Source organism: Oncorhynchus mykiss, chromosome 5 (assembly GCF_013265735.2).
Source record: "Oncorhynchus mykiss isolate Arlee chromosome 5, USDA_OmykA_1.1, whole genome shotgun sequence".
Classification (NCBI taxonomy): Eukaryota; Metazoa; Chordata; class Actinopteri; order Salmoniformes; family Salmonidae; genus Oncorhynchus; species Oncorhynchus mykiss.
Window position 1 is genome coordinate 19,072,391 of NC_048569.1, and position 26,628 is coordinate 19,099,018.

At 44.0% G+C, this 26,628-nt stretch overlaps 1 protein-coding gene across 5 annotated transcripts in view; it reads right to left on the reverse strand.

Moving 5' to 3' along the window:
• The window catches only part of LOC110522815 (collagen alpha-1(XI) chain-like), a 135,960-nt gene extending 109,880 nt beyond the window's left edge, over positions 1-26,080 (reverse strand). For all 5 annotated transcript variants that reach the window (XM_036977004.1, XM_036977003.1, XM_036977002.1 and 2 more), the window contains exons 1-2: positions 25,645-26,080; positions 1-83 (exon numbers count right to left, since the gene is read on the reverse strand). The exon at positions 1-83 is cut by the window's left edge and continues 85 nt beyond it. In XM_036977004.1, the coding sequence (XP_036832899.1) occupies positions 1-83; positions 25,645-25,744 (183 nt within the window). In that variant the 5' untranslated portion in view covers positions 25,745-26,080. The remainder of the gene's footprint in view (positions 84-25,644) is intronic.
• Between the last annotated feature and the right edge of the window lie 548 nt (positions 26,081-26,628).

A 26,628-nucleotide genomic window follows, 5' to 3' on the forward strand; every position in this document is an offset into this window, starting at 1 on the left:
ATGCGCACAGAAACCTGTGGTTTTCGTAACGCCTTCAGGTAAACTGGGAAAATCTAAAATCTTCAAGAGGTCCGCTGGCTCCACTACGGAGAGAAAGGGAGAAGATAAATATTTTAGGTTCGACTCATATCAAACACACTCATTTAAAATTCAGACTCACACATCTTTCACAATCAGGGGAGACAGTCAGTATCCATTTCAAGTAACCCAATTACTCAGGCTGTAGACAGAAAAAACAGATCCTCCTTTCACTGGCCCAGGGGTGTCAAACTCATTATGTCTGCTGGTTTTTGTTTTTTCTTTTCAATCAAATCTTAGACAACCAGGTGAGGGGAGTTCCTTAATAATTAGTGACCTTATCAATCAAGTACAAGGGAGAAGCGAAAACCCGCAGACACCTGGCCCCCCTGTGGAATGAGTTTGACACATGTGCACTAGCCATTAGTTGGGACCTTCTTCCAGTACAATAGGTGCCCTCCAGACCCCCTCTATCTATCCATTCCCCTCTCACCCCTATTCTCTCCATCCTTTTCACTGATGAGAAGGGGGTACAGTTATAGAACAAATCTAAACTGTGAGAGTGTGCCCTACACTCTAACTAGAGATCTAGGATCAGATTAATGTGCCCACATTTCAGATCCTAACCATTAGGGGGTTATGAGGAAGTTGGATGCTATGATGAACTACTGCCATGAACTAAGTCCACTCCTCCATCCCTTTCTTTCTCCACTATACCTGCCTTCCTCTTCCTTCCCACAAACATACAATTAGCACACTCTCAGGCTGGGCCTTTGTGTTTCCTCCAGAGCACCGCAGGCGCAGGAGCAGTACGGTCGGGTCAGAACAAGGTCTGACGTTGTGGTTTGACCTCTGACTGCACGCCTGCTGGCCAAAACAACCCCAATGACCTAATGAGCCACAAACAAACAGATGTGTCTGCAGCCAGATGCTACAATGGTCTCTGCCTCAAGGATACTGCCCAGAGCATATAGTATAGCCCCAGTACTGCTCTGAGCACAGCCACACACTACGGGTCTGGAGACAGAAGAAGGGATGGACCATGTAGAGACAACATAGGGACAGGGTCTAACTGGGGCGTAGAGGGAGGCCAATACAAAAGGGAGGGGGTTTGAATGTTGGAAAACAACAGCTGGAGCAGTTTATGGCATGGTTTTAAGAACAAAAACAAAGACAAAAGCACACATTCTCTGGCACCCTGTTTTTGCATTCTTGTGTTCTGTTGAACCACTCCAGTTGGACTGAGAAAGGCACTCTTTAAACACACACACACACACAGGTAAAGCAGGAAGGATCAGGTGTCAGGTCAGCCAGGATCACACACATTTATTGAGGCTGTTCAGGGAGGAGCTTTCAATAGCTCCATCCATCTGGAGAGAAACGGGTGGAGGGATGGAGGGAGGATGGGAGGGAGTGAGGGAGTGAGGGAGGGAGTGCGGGCACTATTCCCACTGCCCCATTACTTCATCCATCTGGAGGTCATTACAGTCTCTCACATGCAGCGCAGATCAATTCAAATAAACCATTCAACAGCTAAACAAAATAACAGATCCAAATCCACTACAGATTCACATGACCATGGATCACCATCCATCATAACTTCCACTTTACTGCTGTTGATATCAGGCAGTACGCATTGCAACACTGTCAGCTAGCTACAGAAAGATTTGAAAATGTGATTTTGATTATCTATATTCCACGCTGTGTAGTGTACTCAGTCAATCAGTCTCTGATTCTGAACAGATATCTCACCCAAATCAAACAGCTCACACACACAGCTCGCTATGTTCCCAGACCCGCAGATATACTGGATGTAAACACACCTAACAACACTCGTGCTCCCACTTGGGTAGGTCATATCAACAGAGAGAGGGGGGGAGTGAACTCTCTCATATGGGTGTGTGTAGACCATTAAGAGGAAAATACATGGGCTTGGAGTCAGATGAAAGAATGTGAACTATGTAGAGATTCATTCGCCAACTCCTCTCTCTTTTTTTCCTGTCTTTTTCTGTCTCTCTTTCTCTCCCTCCCTCATTATCCGGCGCCTTCCCTTGCTTTCTCTATGAGCTGGCCCTCTCTTCTCTTCCTGTCTTCAATCGGAAGACTCTTATTATCTAACTACATAATTGTCTTTCCATCCAAATGTGAGCAGCAGCTGAACCCAACACATTATCCCAATGCTAGGGGGGACATATTTGACAGACGCACCAGATGACTTTGTCATATGTGGGGGAAGGTGCAGTAATTTCCACCAACGCCCACCCATCACCTACCCCCTACCCCTCCCTGCCCACCCTCTCTCTAAGACATTTCAGTATGAGAATGAGGAATCCCTGCAAGAACAACATACCACAGAATGTCAGAGCCTCTTGAAGTAGTTGCATGGCCTAAACAAAGTCACTGATTTGTCTCTCATCATCAGCTCATAATGGAGTGAGTGATACAATCTACCCAGCAGCTAGAGAATGACTTTCACTGGCCAGATTGACTGACTGAATTTAGATAGCTTGTCCTATAGATCTCTACTAGGGTTGGACAGTTCCCACTGTCAAAATCAAGTGAAACAAACTTAAATCAACACTAAACTAAACTGAAGGAAAACTGTAAAACAAATAGTGATTATTATTGCAGGTAAGAGGAGAGGAGAGGAGTCATCTTTCTCTTTATTGACAATACCTCTGTAATCCTGTCCACATGAGTCCCCAGAGGACAGACTGTATCTACAACAATAGGATCCTCAGTATATGAATAAACCTGCTGACTCTCCTTTCTCTAGTGCCATTGGGAAAGCTGCCTGGCATTCCCATCCTGCTCCCAGTCAGTCCCATACCACCACAATGTTAATCCTCAACCTGACAACAGGTCCTGTATGGCTCAGTTGGTAGAGTGTGGTGCTGGCAACGTCAGGATTGTGGGTTTGATTCCCAGAGCCACCCACGCATGACTGTAAGTTGCTTTGGATAAAAGCATCTGCTAAATGGTATATATTGTGAACAGCCCAGAGTCTGTTGGTCTCCTGGGAAACCCAGCCGCAAGGCCCATGGGATGGTGGAGGTAGAGAGGAATGAAACCACACCGCAGCCACCACAGAAGAAGAACATTGACTGACTGTTAGGACCATGAGGCCCCAGCCACAGGGCACCACGTCAAGACATGCACACACAGGTGTGTGGACACACACATTCATTCACATATTTTACACACGGCTCATGCACGCACACACAAACATACTGTACATGCATAAAACATGAAGCAAAGAGTATGAAGTTCTTTAATACATAGAAAAAGACAAATACACACTCCTAGGCTTTCCTCCTTCAATCTAATGTAACCCCCACCTGGATCAATATATTCAGGGCCTCTCTCTCTCTCTCCTGATTATACAGTGGCTGAACACAGTGACCTCTGTCTATGAAGTCAACCCTCAAGTCTAACTGATGGGAACTAAAATTACAGTCTGAAAACACCCAAACCCACTGAGGTCTCATAGTAACAACAGGCTTAGCTTAGGATCTTGTGTAGGAGGAACGTGGCAGACTACATCAAATCACTTAGGGCCTTGTGGTAGGAAGAACGTGGCAGATTACATCAAATCACTTAGGGCCTTGTGGTAGGAAGAACGTGGCAGATTACATCATATCACTTAGGGCCTTGTGGTAGGAAGAACGTGGCAGATTACATCAAATCACTTAGGGCCTATTACATCTGTCACGTTCTGACCTTTATTTCCGTTGTTTTGTCATTATTTAGTATGGTCAGGGCGTGAGTTGGGGTGGGCAGTCTATGTTTGTTTTTCTATGATTTGGGGATTACTATGTTTCGGCCTAGTATGGTTCTCAATCAGAGGCAGGTGTCATTAGTTGTCTCTGATTGAGAATCATACTTAGGTAGCCTGGGTTTCACTGTGTGTTTGTGGGTGTTTGTTTCAGTGTCTGTGTTTTTCACCACACGGTACTGTTTTGGGTTTCGTTCATTCCACGTTTATTGTTTTTGTATTCAGTTGTTCATGTGTACTATTTCTTATTAAAAGAACCATGGACACTTACCACGCCGCATATTGGTCCTCTGATCCTGTTCGCCTCTCCTCTTCAGAAGAAGAGGAGGAAATCCCTTACAACATCAAATCACTTAGGGCCTTGTGGTAGGAAGAACGTGGCAGACTACATCAAATCACTTAGGGCCTTGTGGTAGGAAGAACGTGGCAGACTACATCAAATCACTTAGGACCTTGTGGTAGGAAGAACGTGGCAGACTACATCAAATCACTTAGGACCTTGTGGTAGGAAGAACGTGGCAGACTACATCAAATCACTTAGGGCCTTGTGGTAGGAAGAACGTGGCAGACTACATCAAATCACTTAGGGCCTTGTGGTAGGAAGAACGTGGCAGACTACATCAAATCACTTAGGACCTTGTGGTAGGAAGAACGTGGCAGACTACATCAAATCACTTAGGACCTTGTGGTAGGAAGAACGTGGCAGACTACATCAAATCACTTAGGGCCTTGTGGTAGGAAGAACGTGGCAGACTACATCAAATCACTTAGGGCCTTGTGGTAGGAAGAACGTGGCAGATTACATCAAATCACTTAGGGCCTTGTGGTAGGAAGAACGTGGCAGACTACATCAAATCACTTAGGACCTTGTGGTAGGAGGAACGTGGCAGACTACATCAAATCACTTAGGACCTTGTGGTAGGAAGAACGTGGCAGACTACATCAAATCACTTAGGACCTTGTGGTAGGAAGAACGTGGCAGACTACATCAAATCACTTAGGGCCTTGTGGTAGGAAGAACGTGGCAGACTACATCAAATCACTTAGGACCTTGTGGTAGGAAGAACGTGGCAGACTACATCAAATCACTTAGGACCTTGTGGTAGGAAGAACGTGGCAGACTACATCAAATCACTTAGGGCCTTGTGGTAGGAAGAACGTGGCAGATTACATCAAATCACTTAGGGCCTTGTGGTAGGAAGAATGTGGCAGACTACATCAAATCACTTAGGGCCTTGTGGTAGGAAGAACGTGGCAGACTACATCAAATCACTTAGGGCCTTGTGGTAGGAAGAACGTGGCAGATTACATCAAATCACTTAGGGCCTTGTGGTAGGAGGAACGTGGCAGATAACATTAATACTCACTGAGTTACAGTATGATCGCTATAGGTTAATCTAGCCAACGTTATGCAAGTATTTTAAAGTAATTAGTGGCTGGTGAATGTCGTATGTCTCAGATTGCTATTCTAGCGACCAGCCATATCCTCCATCCTAGCAACCAGCCATATCCTCTATTCTAGCGACCAGCCATATCCTCCATCCTAGCGACCAGCCATATCCTCTATTCTAGCGACCAGACATATCCTCCATTCTAGCGACCAGCCATATCCTCTATTCTAGCGACCAGACATATCCTCCATCCTAGCGACCAGCCATATCCTCTATTCTAGCGACCAGACATATCCTCTATTCTAGCGACCAGCCATATCCTCTATTCTAGCGACCAGCCATATCCTCTATTCTAGCGACCAGCCATATCCTCTATTCTAGCGACCAGCCATATCCTCCATTCTAGCGACTACAACTTCATAGGGGTGTCTATAGTTGCTAATTACAAGATACCCCATCCATAAATAACCTATATACGTAATAAAAGTCCTGTCCAACTCCACTCTGCAGTTCCAGAAGCCAATCTCAATTACATATTCGTTGCGTTCCTCACCTCCTTTTTAAAATCCATTGGAGGAAAAAGCCAGAGGTCCCTCCCCAATGGGTTTGGAGAGGAGAGAGGACGCTAGTATGTCAATAAAAAATTTCCGATGTTATATCTGACCCCGTTGACTGAGAAGCACGTGTCTGTTTATTTGGGCTTAGCTAGGTAGGCTCGGGATGAAAGGGTTGTTGGCTTTCACTTCACTCAAATGTAAAGACGTCTACTCTACCACAATAACTACAATGAGCAAACAGCTAGTACAAGCTAACATTAGAGACTGGCAAATTAGCTGCAATTAGCTAACAGCTAAAGTTAGCTAACAGCTCTATACTTAGCAAACAGCCACAACAGATGACACTTATTTTCCACAATAATTTGCAAATAAATTCATAAAAAATCCTACAATGTGATTTTCTGGATTTGTTTTCTCATTTTGTCTGTCATAGTTGAAGTGTACCTATGATGGAAATTACAGGCTTCTCTCATCTTTTTAAGTGGGAGAACTTGCACAATTGGTGGCTGACTAAATACTTTTTTGCCCCACTGTATGTTAGAAAACAGTGTGAAAGGCTTCATTGGAGAGACCAACTAGCCATAGGACTACCTCAGTAGTAGCACTGTGGGTTTGATCTGCTAAATGGCATATATTATTTGTTATTATTCTTATTATAATTATGATTATATTATATTATTATTATATTATTATTATATTATATTATAAGCAATTCAATAATACATCATCTAAATCGGAAATGACACCCTATTCCCTATAAAGATCAGCAGCTTTTGGTGAGGAAACCGTTGTCATCAGGATACCCTCTCTCTTGCCCTTCCACCATAGTCTCCCTTTTCCTCTACCTCTACCCATCCATCCACTCCTTTCACAGATCTCATCTGGTCTTTTCCTCTACCTCTACCCATCCATCCACTCCTTTCACAGATCTCATCTGGTCTTTTCCTCTACCTCTACCCATCCATCCACTCCTTTCACAGATCTCATCTGGTCTTTTCCTCTACCTCTACCCATCCATCCACTCCTTTCACAGATCTCATCTGGTCTTTTCCTCTACCTCTACCCATCCATCCACTCCTTTCACAGATCTCATCCGGTCTTTTCCTCTACCTCTACCCATCCATCCACTCCTTTCACAGATCTCATCTGGTCTTTTCCTCTACCTCTACCCATCCATCCACTCCTTTCACAGATCTCATCTGGTCTTTACCTCTATCCATCCATCCACTCCTTTCACAGATCTCATCCGGTCTTTTCCTCTACCTCTACCCATCCATCCACTCCTTTCACAGATCTCATCTGGTCTTTTCCTCTACCTCTACCCATCCATCCACTCCTTTCACAGATCTCATCCGGTCTTTTCCTCTACCTCTACCCATCCATCCATCCTTTCACAGATCTCATCCGGTCTTTTCCTCTACCTCTATCCATCCATCCACTCCTTTCACAGATCTCATCTGGTCTTTTCCTCTACCTCTACCCATCCATCCACTCCTTTCACAGATCTCATCTGGTCTTTTCCTCTACCTCTACCCATCCATCCACTCCTTTCACAGATCTCATCTGGTCTTTTCCTCTACCTCTATCCATCCATCCACTCCTTTCACAGATCTCATCTGGTCTTTTCCTCTACCTCTACCCATCCATCCACTCCTTTCACAGATCTCATCTGGTCTTTTCCTCTACCTCTACCCATCCATCCACTCCTTTCACAGATCTCATCCGGTCTTTTCCTCTACCTCTACCCATCCATCCACTCCTTTCACAGATCTCATCTGGTCTTTTCCTCTACCTCTACCCATCCATCCACTCCTTTCACAGATCTCATCTGGTCTTTTCCTCTACCTCTATCCATCCATCCACTCCTTTCACAGATCTCATCTGGTCTTTTCCTCTACCTCTACCCATCCATCCACTCCTTTCACAGATCTCATCTGGTCTTTTCCTCTACCTCTACCCATCCATCCACTCCTTTCACAGATCTCATCTGGTCTTTTCCTCTACCTCTACCCATCCATCCACTCCTTTCACAGATCTCATCTGGTCTTTTCTCACTTTATTCTCCTTCTTGGCAGATAGGAAAATCTGTTGTTTGTCTACTGTGTTCAAGGTATTCTCATCAGTACAAGGTGGTAAACAGGGGGGGGGGGGGGGGGGGGGTGTCCTACCCCCTATCCCTACTGCACCCTAAACTAACCCCTCAGCTTGCAGCAGTAGGTCACCCAGGGGGCATGGACAGGGAGAGTGGCAATAAGCTTCTTACTGGACAGGATGGAGAGGGAAGGGGGGTGACATACTGTAACATCTCCCCTCTGTACAGATAGTAAACACCCTTAAGCTTAGCCTTTATGGCAAGTTTTTTCTATAAGCTGTCCTGTATATGTTCACGCATGTTTCTGTGTGTAGATGTGTGTTTAGCCCAATTCAACAGCAGTAGCAATAACTCAAGTTTGGTAAAAACACACACCTCCAAACCCCAGTCACACTTCACTCACCTCCCTCCGACCCTCCTGAGGTGGCAGTTAACCACATCCTAGCCCACAGGTATGGCTCTCAATCCCACCTTACTAAGATGAAGTGTTTGTCTAATTAGCATGGCAGCTCCCTTTGGGGGAACTACAACTTAGGAACAGGATGAACCCTGACTGAAGCTAGAGCCAGAGCTATTCCCTGGGTAAACACAGGCAGACCACACCTCAGAACTCCCAGAGAAGACTGAGAGAGGTGCTGTCTGTGTGAGACTGACTGCTACTGGGACATTTACTATACAGCAAAAGCATTCTATACAGTTCTCATTCTTCAATATTTAATAATCAAATGAAATTCTCTCCCCCCTTTCTCTTCCCCTCTCCCCTCTCCCTCTCTCTCTCTTCCCCTCTCTCTCTTTCTCTCTCTCTCTCATCGCCCATTCTTGGCACACCGTGGAGCAGAGCCTCATCACAGGCACACATCCTTCTCTGTGCCAGTGCTTAATGACATATTGGGGCCAACACAGCTACAGAACCTTGGGTGCAGAATGGCTCTGCAACATTGAAACCGACCACAGGGTCATAGCTACAGTAGCACAGCACATAGAGCAGCCTAAAACAGAGAACAGCAGGGAGAAGATGCAACTGACACAGAATAATAACTACAACCCTGAAGTCACCCACACACACCTGGATGTAACTGCCCTATGGGCCCTGGAGAAAAGTAGAGTACTATGTAAGATTTTTCAGGGAGTGCTACAACGCCCTCAGAACCCCTACTTCCCGTGGCTATGCTCTCCCCTCTTCCCCTCTCCATTTCTCCTCTCTCCTCTCCCTTCTCCACCTCTCCCCTGTCCTTTTTCTGTCTTCAGGACCAACAGGCTGATATTGGTGCTAAATGTCTGTCTACTCACACTCTCCTGTTAGTCTTTATGGTACTGTATAAGTAGTGTGTGTGAAGAGACCTTCAATGTTGGCTTTTTTTTATAGATCTGTTTTGCCAGACAGGCTGGCTTTGGGAGGTACTGTAGCAGCACTGTAAAGGATAATGAACTCATAAAATATATTGTAAGTGAAAATGTATTAACATGAGATTAAAAAGCTTTACATGTCTTCACACTGTTCCTGGAGAACGTTCGCAACGTGGATGACTTGATGTGGTTGCCAACCCTTCTTTCACTCCCTCCCTCCCTCCCACCCCCACTGGGCATACACTGATTGAATCAACGTTGCTATGACGTTGAACCAACGTGGAATAGACGTTGTTGTCTTTCTCTCTGAGCAGTAGCTCCAGTGCCAGGTTTAGAATCCTGATTTGGGCTGGGTGCCAAGACAGTCGCAGACCCCCTCGTCTCATGCAGTCTCGACACACACACACACACACACATATCTCCACCCCCCCATACACACACACCAAAGTCCATTCAGTGACTGTTGTCCATTCAGTGTGACGCGTCTCATTCCCTGCTGGTGGCAGGCAGGGCAGGCAACAGGCCCAGTGAAGCAGGGGGAGCTTTTTACAGAGCAGGAACCAGGATTAACATTCTTCCCTCTTGCACTGTCTGAATCCCAAATGGCACCCTATTCCCTACATAATGCACTACTTTTGACCAGAGCCCTATAAATCCTGGTCAAAAGTAGTGCACTAAAAAGGCAATAGGGTGCCATTTGGGATGTAACCAGTGTTTCTCCCCTCCCTCCTCCTGTAGGCTGAGGCCAGGCTGGTTGTGTTCTCCTGGCACTAAGGCACATGCTTGACCTGGCGCTGAGGACAAAAAGCAATTAGCAGCAGCGTGGAGTCTGTCTCTGTGGCCGACCCTCTGTCCACCCGCCTGTCTGTCCGACTGTCTGTCAGCCCGTCGCCAAGAGTACAGGGCAGCGAAAACAACCAGGGCAGAGTGGGAAGCAGAACTTCCCCCTCCTACAGTGCAGCATCCCAGATGGGGGGAGGGAGGGTGTGGGGTCTTTTAACTCTTATCCCAACTTGGATGGATGCCAGAAGTGACGTGTACAGTAGATGTCAAATCTGAGCATTATAAGGGAAAGGGCTGTGATATTTTGGCTAATGTTCAATTAACCCCTTAGATCAAAATACAGACACACACACACACACACACACACACAGACATGCAAAAACACACATATGTGCAAATACACACACATGCCCTCAGTCACCCTCCAAACTGACAGGTAGCCATCAGCGTTGACCTGAGGGTGTTGGTTTTGTAATCATATGACTCGCCTCTAAGATTAGCCTACGGTCATTACGTACACTACATTACACCCCACTACATAGACACACACACTCACAACACACCCGCATGCACGCACACACACACACACACACACACTAATGTCAGCAATAATAAACCCATTTTGCATCGCAGCAGTCTGCCTGATTTACTGACCATTTGCTTACAACTGAAACGATCCCTGTTCCGAAAAAGTGCTACCCCTTCCTCCCTGCCTCCCTACCTCCCTCTCTGTCTGTTTCTCCCTCTCTCTCTTTCTCTCTCTCCCTCTCTCTTTCAGAGAGGAGAGAGATTGGCTCAGTTGTTTCCATAGCTTTCATTTCACTGGTCTTGACCAGGCCGTTGTGAGCGTGCCAGTCACAAGACGACACACACAGTCAGACAGACAGAGTTCCTGGAGAATAACTTCAGCTAGCTTGCAATCGCACTCTGAATAACAGGAAACACCAGACAAGACAAAGAACACATGGAATTCAGTCAGTTACACACACACACACACACAAAACTGTGTGCTCACACCGAGACAAAAACACACTCTTATTCACATACAGGTAAGGCTCGCACACATGACACTGAATGTGGATCTAGTGCTCATCTGCAGATTGTTCAGCGCGCTGTTTTAAGCTTACCGTATGCTTTCCAGTCATAACAGTTTGTGCATATATCATTACAACAATTTTGTGATGTTTTGGTCTTGGAGAGTTTTTTTTTCTGCTGTTCGTGCACACCAGGTTTGGTAGAGGAAGTCCTGCCCCTTCGTCTGTGATTGGTCCTACTCCTAGTAGGAGCGGGAACATGAAGTGTTGGTTGGCATTCAACGAGAGACTTTTCCTTTTCATGCACATTTTTCCACTTGAGAAATACTGCGCAAAACATCTTAGCTAGATGTCAAATTTTCACGACTAAGACCTCTGCAAAAACCCGATGACTGATTTGTTGATGTATATATTTTGAGGGAGTGTTTCTGGTTATATTATTGCTATAGTGGCTCAAGAGGGACAAACGGTAATATTGCAGCTTTTTTTCCCGCTTTTCCAAGCGATGGTCTTTAGGGAGTTTGAGAGCACAGCCTTGCCAAGTTCTGCTAGTGTAACAGTGTAAAAAACAGCAGCTTTATCATTTCACACTCATCTAACGTCAAACAGGTAGACACACTCATCTAACGACAAACAGGTAGACACACTCATCTAACGACAAACAGGTAGACACACTCATCTAACGTCAAACAGGTAGACACACTCATCTAACGACAAACAGGTAGACACACTCATCTAACGACAAACAGGTAGACACACTCATCTAACGTCAAACAGGTAGACACACTCATCTAACGACAAACAGGTAGACACACTCATCTAACGACAAACAGGTAGACACACTCATCTAACGACAAACAGGTAGACACACTCATCTAACGACAAACAGGTAGACACACTCATCTAACGACAAACAGGTAGACACACTCATCTAACGACAAACAGGTAGACACACTCTCACTAAGCCAGGAGTAGCTCCAGCTAGACTAATGTTTGTGAGCGTGCATGCGCATCTGCCTGCATGTGTGTACTCGTTCACCACGTGTGTGTGTGTGTGTGTGTGTGTGTGAGTGCTGGCTTGTGCTTCTCAGTCTACTCTGTCAGGACTTTTAGCCCTGGTCTCCTCAGTCTACTCTGTCAGGGCTTTAGCCCTGGTCTTCTCAGTCTACTCTGTCAGGGCTTTAGCCCTGGTCTCTTCAGTCTACTCTGTCAGGGCTTTAGCCCTGGTCTCCTCAGTCTACTCTGTCAGGGCCTTAGCCCTGGTCTCCTCAGTCTACTCTGTCAGGGCTTTAGCCCTGGTCTCTTCAGTCTACTCTGTCAGGGCTTTAGCCCTGGTCTCCTCAGTCTACTCTGTCAGGGCTTTAGCCCTGGTCTCCTCAGTCTACTCTGTCAGGGCTTTAGCCCTGGTCTTCTCAGTCTACTCTGTCAGGGCTTTAGCCCTGGTCTCCTCAGTCTACTCTGTCAGGGCTTTAGCCCTGGTCTCCTCAGTCTAATCTGTCAGGGCTTTAGCCCTGGTCTTCTCAGTCTACTCTGTCAGGGCTTTAGCCCTGGTCTCCTCAGTCTACTCTGTCAGGGCTTTAGCCCTGGTGTTATTGCTTTAGCAGGGAGAATACCAGGTGGCTTGCTTCATTGTCTCCACAGCGAACGATGAGCGGTCTCAGACCAGAGAGAAATAAATCAGTATCTACCATCCTCCCTCCCGTCTTCCCTCCCTCTCTCCCCTCCACAGCAGCAGACTAAGATGGAAAAACTGACTCAAGCAGGTTGCTGCTGCTCACTCTTAAACACTCAGTTTACAGCGAGACTGACTGCAGAGAAATGGCACTCTCGAGACACACAGGCATTCTTTCTCTCCTCTCTCTCTCTCTCTCTCCTTCTGCAGCTATTATGTGGCTCCCTCTTAGCAAGTCTGGCTGTACTTGTCAATCCCTTGTCTTGTCTTCTCTTTCTGTCCTCACTCAACTGCATTCCTCCACTCCTCCATGCTCTCTCACTCTGCCCTCGTTCACTCTGCCCTCTCTCACTGTGCCCTCTCTCACTCTGCCCTCTCACCTCTTGAATCTGGCTCTGTCTTTTCTCTCTCTGTTTCTCACATTGTCTCTCTCTCTCTCTCTGTCCACTTATCTCCCTCTCCCTCTTTATCTGTCTCTCTTTCACTTTCTTTGTCTCTCAATCCTTCCTCCTCCCTCCGCTCCTTGGGCTCCCTTGCATCCTCTGTTTCTCTTGCTGCTGATCTCGTTCTGAGGGCTGGGGGCTGACTGCTGGACGACTAACGACAAAACAAGACAGCACTCGCATTCCAGAACAATCCATCTCCCCCACCAGCTCTTTGATCAGACATGAACAAGATGAACAGAGCAAAGAGAAAATAAGCAAAATCTCCAAAATGCTACAACCCTATAACAGAATAACACTAATAAAGGCCTAACACACACACACGCACACACACACACACACACACACACACACACACACACACACACACACACACACACACACACACGCACCAGAACAGACAGTACTTTCCAATTGCTATCGGACTTTTGGATCTCAGCTGTCTGGCTGTTGCTAGAATGACCCACTTTGAACCAATTATGCGAATTGCTTGGACTTTTGTGAAAATGATGAGAATCGAACCTGAGCTGTTTTCTTTCAAATGCAGGAATGAGTTGAAAGTAGAATGCATCCCTTCATTCACAGACACAAACTATAATTCCATGGCATCATCAGTTAACTCAATGACCCAGAAAGCTTTGCCAGAAAAGTTGTCGCTCAGCCACAGAGAAATACTTTCATACAGGCTTTGAGGCCTACTTATGCAAAGTATTGTATGCCTCAATCCAAATTCAACATGACAACCAAAATGATAACAAACAAATTACTCATGAAAATAAACTTCAAGCCATTGCTTTAGAAACATGAAAAACTATATCTTATTATTAGCTACAATATTTTCTGGAAGCAAAAACACATGAATCATTGTGATTCAATCCAGTGATTTGATAAACATGATATGTTCTTGGTTAGGGGATATGATTTAGAAAACCCTCTTGCTTAGGGTTTATTCTTTTTGAGGAAAGAAACTATATTGATGTTATAAATCAACTTGTGTTGCTCAGTAAAAAATGGCCTTCTGTTCCAACCATGTTGCAATGGGCTCTAATGACCAGTCAAACACCATGCAGTCAGACTTGTACACAGACGAAACTTGCCAGGAGATCCAACCTCCTGTGAAAAATCTTTGGAACTTGCTTCCAATGTCTCCATGGCAACCAATTCCTGTCCTAGTTTTGAGTGGGTGGGGGATTGGTTGTCCTGCCCTGGCCTGATACTACCACTGACATTATAGGAGGAGACATAGAGCCCACCTGCCAGGGGATGAAGGAGCACACAGACTCCCCTTTCACCTCATTCAAAAGATTCCCACACTGTAAATGTACCATTCTGTATTGTTCAACCTCATTTTGTTCCATCTATAGCAGCTCTGTAAGCAGGCGTAATTCCCTCTGTGGTTGTTGTCCTGCCCTAGGTCTGAGCAAACTAACTGTAGTGATGCTGAGTGAGCAGATGTTGTCTGTCTGTCTGTCTGTCTGTCTGTCTGTCTGTCTGTCTGTCTGTCTGTGTCTCTCTTTCATAGTCTTTCCAACCATCATCACACTCCCCCCCCCACACACACACACATTTTCTCACCTAATAAAGAAAAATAGAATGGCTCCAACTGAAGCAGTGAGGTTTCTGCAGTGGGGTTAGCTACCAGGAAAGATAATTGTGCGATTTCCCCCTAAAATGCTTCATTCAGTAGTTCTGCTTCCCAGGCTGTGGCTAGGATTGAGGCTAGGGCTGACTGGGGATGGGGATTGGGGTTGGAAAGGATGACTCATAGCATTGCTTTCCATGCTCAATCATTATAATACCCCTTAATAGAGAACAGTACTGCTATCCTGGAGAGCTGAATAGTGAATACCCAATGATTTTGGCTGGAAAAGAGCTACAGTGAGAAGTAGGCCTATACCACTTATGGACTTACAGTGTATACAGCACAGATGATGAGTGAAAACAGGCATAGGCCCTGACACCACTCTACCAACTGCAACAAAAGGGTGGGAGGTAGCCTAGTGGTTAACAGCAGTGAGCCAGTAACCAAAAGGTTGCTTACTCAAATCCCCAAGCTGACTAGGTGAAAAATATACAATTGATCCTGTAAGTTGCTCTAGATAACAGTGTCTGCTAAATGACTAAAATGTCAACGACTGGCATGGTACCACATCTGTTGAAAGACCCACTATTGAAAATACTCAAATCCCTACAACCATTACTGGGGCTTTGGGAATTAAACCCACAGCTTCTTGACTTAATTATCTGAAAGGACTCAACTTTTCACTATGAAATCAAGATAATACCCTATATTCACCTTTTCAATAGAGGATCATGTCCAAGCCTGAACATAGTCTCCGTCAAATCACTGTCCTGGAAAACCTGGCTCTACAGCATCTGTGGGAAGACGGACAATAAGATGCCCCATGGTCCTTTGGAGCAGTCTCCTTATGAACTCTTGAGAGAACAGTGTTTCCCTGTCCCTAACACGACACAAACATATTTATGACATGAGTGGCATACAAAGGACTCCTTCAATCTGACAGTCAGAGTCAAAATTCTGACCTGGAATGATCTTTAATCAGCCATTCCATTCTGTCATCTGCACAGATATAAAAAGAAGAGTGTCAGTCTTGTCTGTTGATCAGGCGTTGGATGGAGCTGGTTGGAGGTTAGGGGCCATAAACTAAACCATGAACCGTTCAACGGCACAGACAGTTTAGTTCCACACCATAATGGCTGCATTCACAGTCTGAAGTGGATCATGAGATTGCAGGGTCACTGCTTCTCTCCACAGTCCAGCAAACTCAGATTCCTTTCCCTGCACCACGACGATAGACACACACACAAGCACACACACACTCAAAAAAAGGTTTTTTCACACCAAAGAACCACCACTTATCTGATTGAGTAAAATGGCTCAAAGGATTTCCAATATTGAGCGATAAGAATATGGCCATTGAAAAACTGGAGCAGAAACTGCATTCGCTCAAAAGGGACAAACAATTACTAATAATGATGGGGTTGAGTTTGGGGATTGCACTCTGAACTGAACTTTCTTCAATTTGGGTTTTTATTACTTGATTGCAATGCTGAAATGCCACCAGTATGGTACCTGTGTCTGTGTCTCACCATGTTGCAGCCAGAACAGGACAGTTCCAGAGGTTTCCAATGCAACACCAGGTTTGGAGACCATAAACATTTTGCATCAGTTACATCAGTCAGTAACAACCTTGCCCTCTTCTTCCATAACACACATGAATGACATTAGGGCTAATATGATAAAAAGGTGCATCCAATCTATCATGGAAACTTTTATAGAGGAACTGTTCTGACAGTGGGCCAAGAGGATGGAAAACCGCTGTGGCCCAGCTGTGCTTGACCTTTGACCCCCATTGTAAAGTCTACCTTTACACAACAATAAAATTTCAATGACACAGGCTGCTTTGCATGGCTCCAAACCTGGCTGCTATGAAACTTACACCATCTCTAAAACATCTCACCAAAACTCACCGAATGGGACGCAGCAATTTTTCCAGCGAAAAGCCTCAACTCTAAAACCAGTGAGGTACTAGAGGTATTTCTTTCTTTAGAAAAGTGAAACAGTGCTTTATTTCATAGTGCTTTGTTCCACCAGGAGGGGGATAAAAACATCTGGAACGCATTTTTCCCCCTATTTTTTTAGGATCAGCAGACGCCAGACGGCACAATGGAGCTTATCGGATCCAGATGTTGAACACAGTGAAACAACAAGTGTTTCTTTCTTATAATCTCATATTTTATATAAAAAACAAATAAATAAAAACTAAATGTCAAACATTAGAAAAACTCCTTGAATCTTAAAATCACAAAGACTCCATTACCCATAGTCCTTCTCAGGCTGAAAACAACAAGCACTGTAGTCAACGTTTACATATCGAGTAGTCATTGGCTTCGGCCCCAATCCACCCACGTTTTCATTTTCCCCAGGTATTCAAGGAATGTTATTCAAGTATTTTTGATTAATAAAGCAGTTTGACATGCCTAGGGGAATGTTCCTACTGAAACAGACCATTCAAAAACCTTTTCTTAATGAATGATAACAAACCAGGAGAAACATGTTGAAGCTTTAAGAAAAGGTCCCATTGATTCCGGTGGGCGACTTGGTGGAAACAGTGCACTTCTCTTTAATCTGTTTTCCCCACACAAAAAGAAACATTTTGGGAGCAAAGCCTAGCCTCTGAGAAGCAGCCACATGGCTAATACAACAACAACTTTCACAAGAAAGCTAAATAAAGCTGCCCTCATTGAGGTCAGGGAATAAAGCTCTTTAAAACAAGCATTATTAAGCGAGAGATCTAGATAGACCCAGATATCTGCACTTTGGCAAAATATCAGTTTTATTAAAGTCAGTTATTTATCATCCATGTTTAACCATTAAATCACATTTGGTCATCTTTGTTTTTAGTTCTTGAAAATGTCATCAAAGCCAGAATGAAGAATGGGCATGGTGTTCCAAAGCAAAGCATTCCAGACTTTTTTGTGTCAGGAAATCATGTCACACAAGTTCGACAAGGTACCCACAATGCACCTCTCTCTCGTTCTCTGACCCTCCTGTCCTGAACAGCCAGTGACACACCAGGGGTGAGTTTTAAAAAAACAACATAAAGATCATCTTTTTCACTAGTAGGCAATGGATGAATGATGATCTAACTGCTAAAAATCTTACGTTAGCAGCAAGATCATTCCTTTCCCAAGGGCTCTGAAACTGTAAATCATCAGCGCTGGTCACCTGAAGGTAATGATCCTCAAACTTTAACCTCTGACCCCATCCATCACACAGAGGAAACCTGTCTCTTATTGGTCTCCTGTCATTACCAGACTTTCACTCTGTACTACTCTCAATTTTGTCAAGAGAAGATAACTAAGTCATAAATAAACACTGAACTGAGGTTACACTTGGGTTTGAAGATGTTTTTGTCATTATATATCTGATCCTAGTACAGTTCAAATGACTTCATCATTGAGACTTCGATCTTGACAGTTTTGAGGGTAAAAACGGTTCTGTTTTGTTCTCTCCTTTTCATTACCGACATCTTTTATGGGGTTTGGCATCTGTTTGTTCAAAGTTCTGGGACAATGAAATGTTGTATCAAATCCCTACACAATAACATTTAATTGTAATGAGTTGAGACTTGTGTAAAAAAATATATGTAGAATCTAATTTGGAAAGGGAATGGAGAACAAGACATGTATGTAAATATATTTATATAGAGACAAATATTTGTCAACAAAAGAGAAGCCAATAACAGTAAATGCTACTAAACAATAACCACATGAAACAACACACCCCATATTAATTATCTGTATTGATACACCATCCAAAATGTAATTAATATCTCTGCATGTGTGGTTCCCACGGTGAAGCATGGAAGAAGAGGTGTGATGGTGTGGGGTGATTTGCTGGTGACACTGACAGGGATTTATTTAGAATTCAAGGCACACTTAACCAGCATGGCTACCACAGAATTCTGCAGCGATACGCCATCCCATCTGGTTTACGCTTAGTGAGACTATAATTTGTTTTTCAACAGGACAATGACCCAACACACCTCCGGAATGTGTAAGGGCTATTTGACCAATAAGGAGAGCGGAGTGCTGCATCAGATGACCTGGCCTCCACAATCACCCGACCTCAACCCAATTGAGATGGTTTGGAATGAGTTGGACTGCAGAGTGGAGGAAAAGCCGCCAACAAGTGCTCAGCATATGTGGGAACTCATTCAAGGCTGTTAGAAAAGCATTCCAGGTGAACCTGGTTGAGAGAATGCCAAGAGTGTGCAAAGCTGTCATCAAGGCAAAGGGTGGCTACTGTGAAGGATCTAAAATATCAAATATATTTTGATTTGTTTAACGCTTTTTTGGTTACTACATGATTCCATATGTGTTATTTCATCATTTTAATGTCTGTAGAAAATTGTAAAAATTAAGAAACCCCTTGAATGAGTAGGTGTGTCCAAACTTCTGATTGGTACTGTAGGTGAAGTTTAGCCTGGTCCCAAATATGTTTGTGCTGTTTTGCCAACTCCTAAGGCCATGAGTTGGCAAGACAGCACAAAGGGATCTGAAACAGGGCTAAACAGGGCTATGACTGATCAGAATCAGAGGTGCTACGGAAGTCTATACACACTAAGAAAAAAAGGTGTTATCTAGAACCTTAAAGTACCCATAGGAGAACCCTTTGAAGAACCATTTTTGGTTGCAGGTAGAACCATTTTTTGTTTCCATGTAGAAATCGTTCTACAGAGGTTTCTAACCCAAAAGGCTTCTACCTGGAACCAAAAAAGGGTTCTACCTGGTGCTTCTGACATCATTCACAGTCCTGAGAATGGGGCTGGAGAGGGTCATCTGGTTTGGATCAGGATAATAAGTCCTTTACTGCTGAACTCTGGAGAACCTGGCCTCATTCCTTTTAATTACCGGTTAATCATACAGTCTGGCTGCCCTGATGGGACACATCTTTCACAAGCTGTAAATCAAAGCTGACTGTTTTCCAATATACAGTGCATTAGGAATGTATTCAGACCCCTTGCTTTCTTACAGCCTTTTTCTAAAAGAAAGTCTAAATAGATGTTTGGATAAAATGAACTGGATTACATTTTAAAATGTTTGCAAATGTATAAAAAAAATTAAAAACAGAAATACCTTATCTATTGAAGAATTCAGACCCTTTGCTATGAGTCTCAAAATTGAGCTCAGGTGCATCCTGTTTCCATTGATCATCCTTGAGATGTTTCTACAACTTGGAGTCCACCTGTGGTAAACTCAAATAATTGGACATGATTTGGAAAGGCACACACCTGTCTATATAAGGTCCTACAGTTGACAGTGAATGTCAGAGCAAAAACCAAGTCATGAGGTCAAAGGAATTATCCGTAGACCTCCGGAACAGGATTGTGTCAAGGTACAGATCTGGGGAAGGGTACCAAAAAAATGTCTGCAGCATTGAAGGTCCCCAAGAACACAGTGGCCTCCATCATCAAGTTTGGAAACACCAAGACTCTTCCTAGAGCTGGCCGCCCGGCCAAACTGAGCAATCGGGGGAGAAGAGCCTTGGTCAGGGAGGTGGCCAAGAACCCGATGGTCACTCTGGCAGAGCTCCAGAGTTCCTCTGTGGAGTTGGGAGAATCTTCCAGAAGGACAACCATCTCTGCAGCACTCCACCAATCAGGATTTTATGACACTCTAGACCCAAACTGTTATAGACCTATATCCATCCTGCCCTGCCTTTCTAAAGTCTTTGAAAGCCAAGTTAATAAACAGATCACTGACCATTTCGATTCCCACCATATCTTCTCCACTGTGCAATCTGGTTTCCGAGCTGGTCATGGGTGTACCTCAGCCACGCTCAAGGTACTAAACAATATCATAACCGCCATCGATAAAAGACAGAACTGTGCAGCCGTCTTCATCGACCTGGCCAAGGCTTTCGACTGTCAATCACCATATTCTTATCGGCAGAGTCAATAGCCTTGGTTTCTCAAATGACTGCCTCGCCTGGTTCACCAATTACTTCGCAGACAAAGTTCAGTGTGTCAAATCGGAGGCCCTGTTGTCCAGGACCTCTGGCAGTCTCTATTGGGGGGACCACAGGATTCAATTCTCGGGCCGACTCTCTTCTCTGTATATATCAACGATGTCGCTCTTGCTGCGGGTGATGCCCTGATCCACCTCTATGAAGACGACACCATTCTGTATACATCTGGCCCTTCTTTGGACACTGTGTTAACAAACCTACAAACGAGCTTCAATGCCATACAACACTCCTTCCGTGGCCTCCAACGTCTCTTAAACGCTAGTAAAACAAAATGCATGCTTTTCAACCATTCGCTGCCCGCACCCGCCCGCCCGACTAGCAACACTACTCTGGATGGTTCTGACCTAGAATACGCGGACAACTACAAATAAGTGTCTGGCTAGATTGTTAACTCTCCTTCCAGACTCATATCAAACCTCTCCAATCCAAAATCAAATCTATAATCAGCTTTCTATTTCGCAACAAAGCCTCCTTCACTCATGCTGACAAACTTACCCTAGTAAAACTGACTATCCTACCGATCCTCGACTTCGGCGATGTCATCTACAAAATAGCTTCCAATACTGTACTCAGCAAATTGGATGTAGTCTATCACAGTGCCATCCGTTTTGTTACCAAAGCGCCTTATACCACCCACCACTGCGACCTGTATGCTCTAGTCGGCTGGCCTCCCTACATATTCGTCGCCAGACCCACTGGCTCCAGGTCATCTATAAGTCTATGCTAGGTAAAGCTCCGCCTTATCTTAGCTCACTGGTCACGATAACAACACCCACCTGTAGCATGCGCTCCAGCACGTGTATCTCACTGGTCATCCCCAAAGCCAACACCTCTTTTGACCGCCTTTCCTTCCAGTTCTCTGCTGCCAGTGACTGGAACGAATTGCAAAAATTGCTGAAGCTGGAGCCTTACATTCCCCTCACTAACTTTAAACATCAGCTCTCTGAGCAGCTAACCGATCGCTGCAGCTGTACATAGTCCATCTGTAAATAGCCCACCCAATCTACCTACCTCATCCCCATATTGTTTTTATTTACTTTGCTGCTCTTTTGCACACCAGTATCACTACTTACACACTATCATCTGCTCATCATCATCTGCTCATCTATCACTCCAGTGTTACTCTGCTAAATTGTAATTACTTTGCTACTATGGCCTATTTATTGCCTTACCTCCTCACGCCATTTGCACACACTGTATATAGACTTTCATTTTTTCTATTGTGTTATTGACTGTATGCTTGTTTATTCCATGCGTAACTCCGCGTTGTTGTTTCTGTCGCACTGCTTTGCTTTATCTTGGCCAGGTCACAGTTATAAATGAGAACTTGTTTTCAAATAGCTTACCTGGTTAAATAAAGGAGAAATATATATATATATATATATATATATATGTTTTTTTTTATATGGTAGAGTGGCCAGACAGAAGCCACTCCTCAGTAAAAGGCACATGACAGCCCACTTGAAGTTTGCCAACAGGCACCTAAAGATTCTCAGACCATGAGAGACAAGATTCTATGGTCTGATGAAACCAAGATTGAACTCTTTGGCCTGAAAGCCAACCGTTACGTCTGGAGGAAACCAGGTACCATCCCTACGGTGAAGCATGGTGGTGGCAGCGTCATGCTGTGGGGCTGTTTTTCAGCGGCAGGGACTGGGAGACTTGTCGAGGAAAAGATGAACGGAGCAAAGTACAGAGGGATCCTTGATGAAAACCTGCTCCAGAGTGCTCAGGACCTCAGACTGGGGCAAAGATTCACCTTCCAACAGGACAATGACCCTAAGCACACAACCAAGACAACGCAGAAGTGGCTTTAGGACATGTCTCTGAATATTTTTTGTGGCGCAGCCTGAGCCCGGACTTGAACCCGATCGAAAATCTCTGGATAGACCTGAAAATAGCTGTGCAGCAACGCTCCCCATCCAACCTAACAGATCTTGATCTGCAGCTTGGCACATCTACAATATAGATGTGCCAAGCTTGTAGCGTCATACCCAAGAAGACTCTATGCTGTAATCGCTGCCAAAGGTGCTTCAACAAATTACTGAGTTAAAGGTCTGAATACTTATGTAAATGTGCTATAAAAAATTTAAAAAATATTTAAATGAGCAAATATGTCTAAAAATCCATTTTTCTTTTGTCATTATGGGGTATTGTATATAGATCGATGAGGGAAACAATGTTTTTTAATCCATTTTATAAAAAGGCTGTAACGTAACAAAATTTGGAAAAAGTCAAGGGGTCTGAATACTTTCCGAAGGCACTGTATCCTAAACTGTTGACCAGGTTACCTAACTTGGTGAAATGCTATGTATTTTTCAGTTGAAAGTTATTTTTGATAATATAGCTAGAAATATATATTATGCTTATTTCCTGTCAAATAAATATTTCCATGATTGATGATTTGATTGTTGTAACACTGCTTAGGTTGACATTGGCAACAATAGCAATGTAATAAACCTCTTGCTAGCCAATACCAATTCATAAACTCCACTCGTTCTTGCATGCGTCCTGGTTTCAGGAAGTGTTGCAGCATCACAGACAATCATTTAACAAGTCTCTGGTTGTTTTCTGTTGGTCTTTAAGAGCTGATTGAAGGCAGCAGCATCATAGTGAGTTGTCCCGCGCCCTTCAGTCCTAGTTAAACTCCAGTCCAACTCTCCACGTCATCTGGCATGACTGGGAACAGGGTCTGTCAATCACATACGAGCAATTACAAGACCACACCCCCTGGATTTTTTTACCTTTATTTTACCAGGTTGCATTGAGTTCAGAATACCAATTTTTCAAGGGAAACGTGTCCATTTCTCCCATAGGGAAGGAAGTTCAAAGCCAAGCCTTCATTTTACCTTCATTTAAATAGGCAAGTCAGTTAAGAACAAATTCTTATTTTCAATGACAGCCTAGGAACAGTGGGTTAACTGCCTGTTCAGGGGCAGAACGAAAGATTTGTACCTTGTCAGCTCGGGGGTTTGAACTTGCAACCTTCCGCTTACTAGTCCACTAGGCTACCCTGCCGCCCCGACTTCATGAAGTCCAAAGGGCCATAGTCAATAATCAATCAACGTCTGCATTCAGGATTCACATGAATATGTAATTGTTTCAATCATTAGCACACGACTCAGACTCGTCTTTGCAGGCCCATACAATTTAGGTTGATTGGAAATCCCATTGTGTTACCAAATTACAGTCAAAGGGAATTTAATCCAGTCCAGATCTCCACCTCTCATATTGAGGTATGTGGAAGGAACAGACCAGGCCATATGTTAATCTCACAGTCTTTTAGCGAGTGGAGGCTGCTAAGGGAAGGACAGCTCATAATAATGGCTGGAATATAAGTCAATGAAAGGGTATCAAACATGTGGTTTCCATTGGTTAATACCATTCCATTGACTCCATTCCAGCCATTACTATGAGCTGTCCTCCGCTCAGCAGCCTCCACTGCTTTTAACTGACTGACTGACTGACTGACTGGATTTCTGACCGGCTGAGAGCTCCACAGTAGCCAGCATTCAAGCTGAGGCCACCTACCATGCCATGCAGGCCAGTGAGCTAATAATATATGTAGGACACTAGGCCTGACTCAAATCCCCCACATCACCCACTGAAGCTCCTGTCCACAGCATGAACCACTTTCTTTCATCTAGCAACATGTAACTCACACAATTCATTTCCAAAAGTGATTTGAGTTCAAATAAAGTTGTTGGAAAGTAGAGTAAAAGAGCCTGTTTGCAAAAACACAGCGTTTGAGCATTTCCCCTTGGCACAGCCTTTAAAAAAGCTTTGGTTACAGGTGATCACTAACCTTGTTTTCTCATCATAGAGATAAAACAGACAGCTGGAGGATAGCAAGGCAAATGATTATGGGATAGTTTAAAAATAACATTTTAGACGATTTCACAGAGACATTACACTCTTTTATTGACCATTTGTGGTATGTCCATACGCATCCCTGCCCACAATGAAATGCCAAGCGTCGACTCCACGCTGCCACTTCAGACGGACGGCCACGCCCTCTCACGAGAGCTGCGCTCCATTCGGTTTCTCATTAAATAAATACCCATTTGAACTTTAAAGTCAACTGTTTCATATGTCAATATGGAGCACATTAAGCTCATGGATGTCATCAAGTCTAAAATACAAACTAAAGCGCAAAAGCTTGCCAAATATGAAACCCCCAAGAAATTACTATATATTTTATATCATATCCACAATGCTGCATAAAGGTTTTTTTCAGTTAGACTATGAAAATACATTTCAATGAAGTATGGCTAAAGAAGAAATAGTCTACAATGTATGGACAAGAGGGAAGAAAGGTCCAATTATTTTCCTATAGGCTATAAAAGGTGAGCTTGGTTTCCAGGTTGATCAATTCAACACTATAAAAAGTAAGCGCTATATCTTTACAGTAGTCCTATCATCCAGCATAGCAATGTGTAGCCTATGTGCGCACAGCACAATACATCTTAAAGACTTAAAGATTCTAATAATATATGCTAAATGATGTGCATCAGAAGATGCACTATAGATGGCGCAGGAGGACCCCATCTTTCAGAATGCACTAATCCATCGCTGGAGGCAGAGAAGGTAATCTGAAGAGTTCCTGGCAAAATTGCTGGAAAAATAGTTATCTTTGGCGGTGCAAGTCCTCTATGCAGCGGGCTCTTACCAAATCGATAGACTTTATCAACACACTGAGCAATACAGTACAAAGTATACGAACAAGCACCAGTGCCATTCTTTAAAAAGCCTTGACTGGGCCTGCGGTCATTTCAGTTTATGACACCAATATGAATGTGGACCATATTCCAGTAACCAGACAATTAAATCATGGTTTAAAAGAGGGGCGTAGAATTGACGTTGCACAATGGTATGTATGATACGGACTTGTTGCACATGAGAACATATCACTTTCTTAAGAACGGGCAAAATAGCGCGCAGCAGCAATAGACTGCAATAGAGGATGTGGTATCTTACCTGAACTGGCTTGTGATGTGACACAAAGTAGAAGTATCGCTAAAGTGATTTGCGAGTCCTTTATCCTCCGTTTTACTTTCCATCTTATATGTGTATCCATGGTCGCCAGTGACGTCCACGACAAAAGTGGGTTAACTTTTTAAGAGCAACTGAAAAAATACTTGTGACAACTTCTGATTAGGAGAGAACTTGTAGCCAAAGGTCCCAGAGAAAGAGAGAAGGGGAAAATAGCGTTATTTTCTCAAGCAGCCATACGTTTTGGAGTGTGGATTCATCCAGCTAGTGTGACGGATGGGACACCCTCTCTCGCGCACTCTTCCTCTCCACTCCTCTTCTCGTCCCTCTGAAAAGGCTACCCTGCGCTGCTGAGCCTCCGATCAGAAGTGTTGCCCCCTCTCTCAGTCGTCACTGGAGCCCTGGGAAGTAATTTAGAGGGTAAAAAGGTCCCCTAGCAGGCTGTCAGTCACGTTGCGGACAGGACAGGAAAGCAAATCAGAGGGCTCGATTTACAGAACAGGCCTTACAATTGGCTTTGGAATGGAGAAAAAGTTTAGTGAAACGCCCACTCATGGTGTGCTGAAGTTTTTGCCTCCCGCGGGGCAATCCTTTCTTTAACAACAAACAATCCGCTATGAAAAGGGGCGTTAAAGCGGGAGAGACAAAAACGTGTTGGACAAGAACAGACAGATAGTTCAAAAAGACTTCTAAAGATAAATGTTGTTTTCATATCCGATACATTACTTTCCAATACACCAAATGAAAAGCTATTCTAATAATTTGAATAATAAATTAGAGAATTTGAGCTGTGGACTCACTGAAATAGAAACTGTGTCGTTCCACCAATTGGTTGAGAAGAATAACTTGGTATAAAATAAAGAATATTTTGATTTCACATAATTTGAACATTCTGTCATGAAGAGCACATATTCAACTTCATAATTATTATTATTATTTTTTAATCCCATCTCAAGAGGTTAAATAATT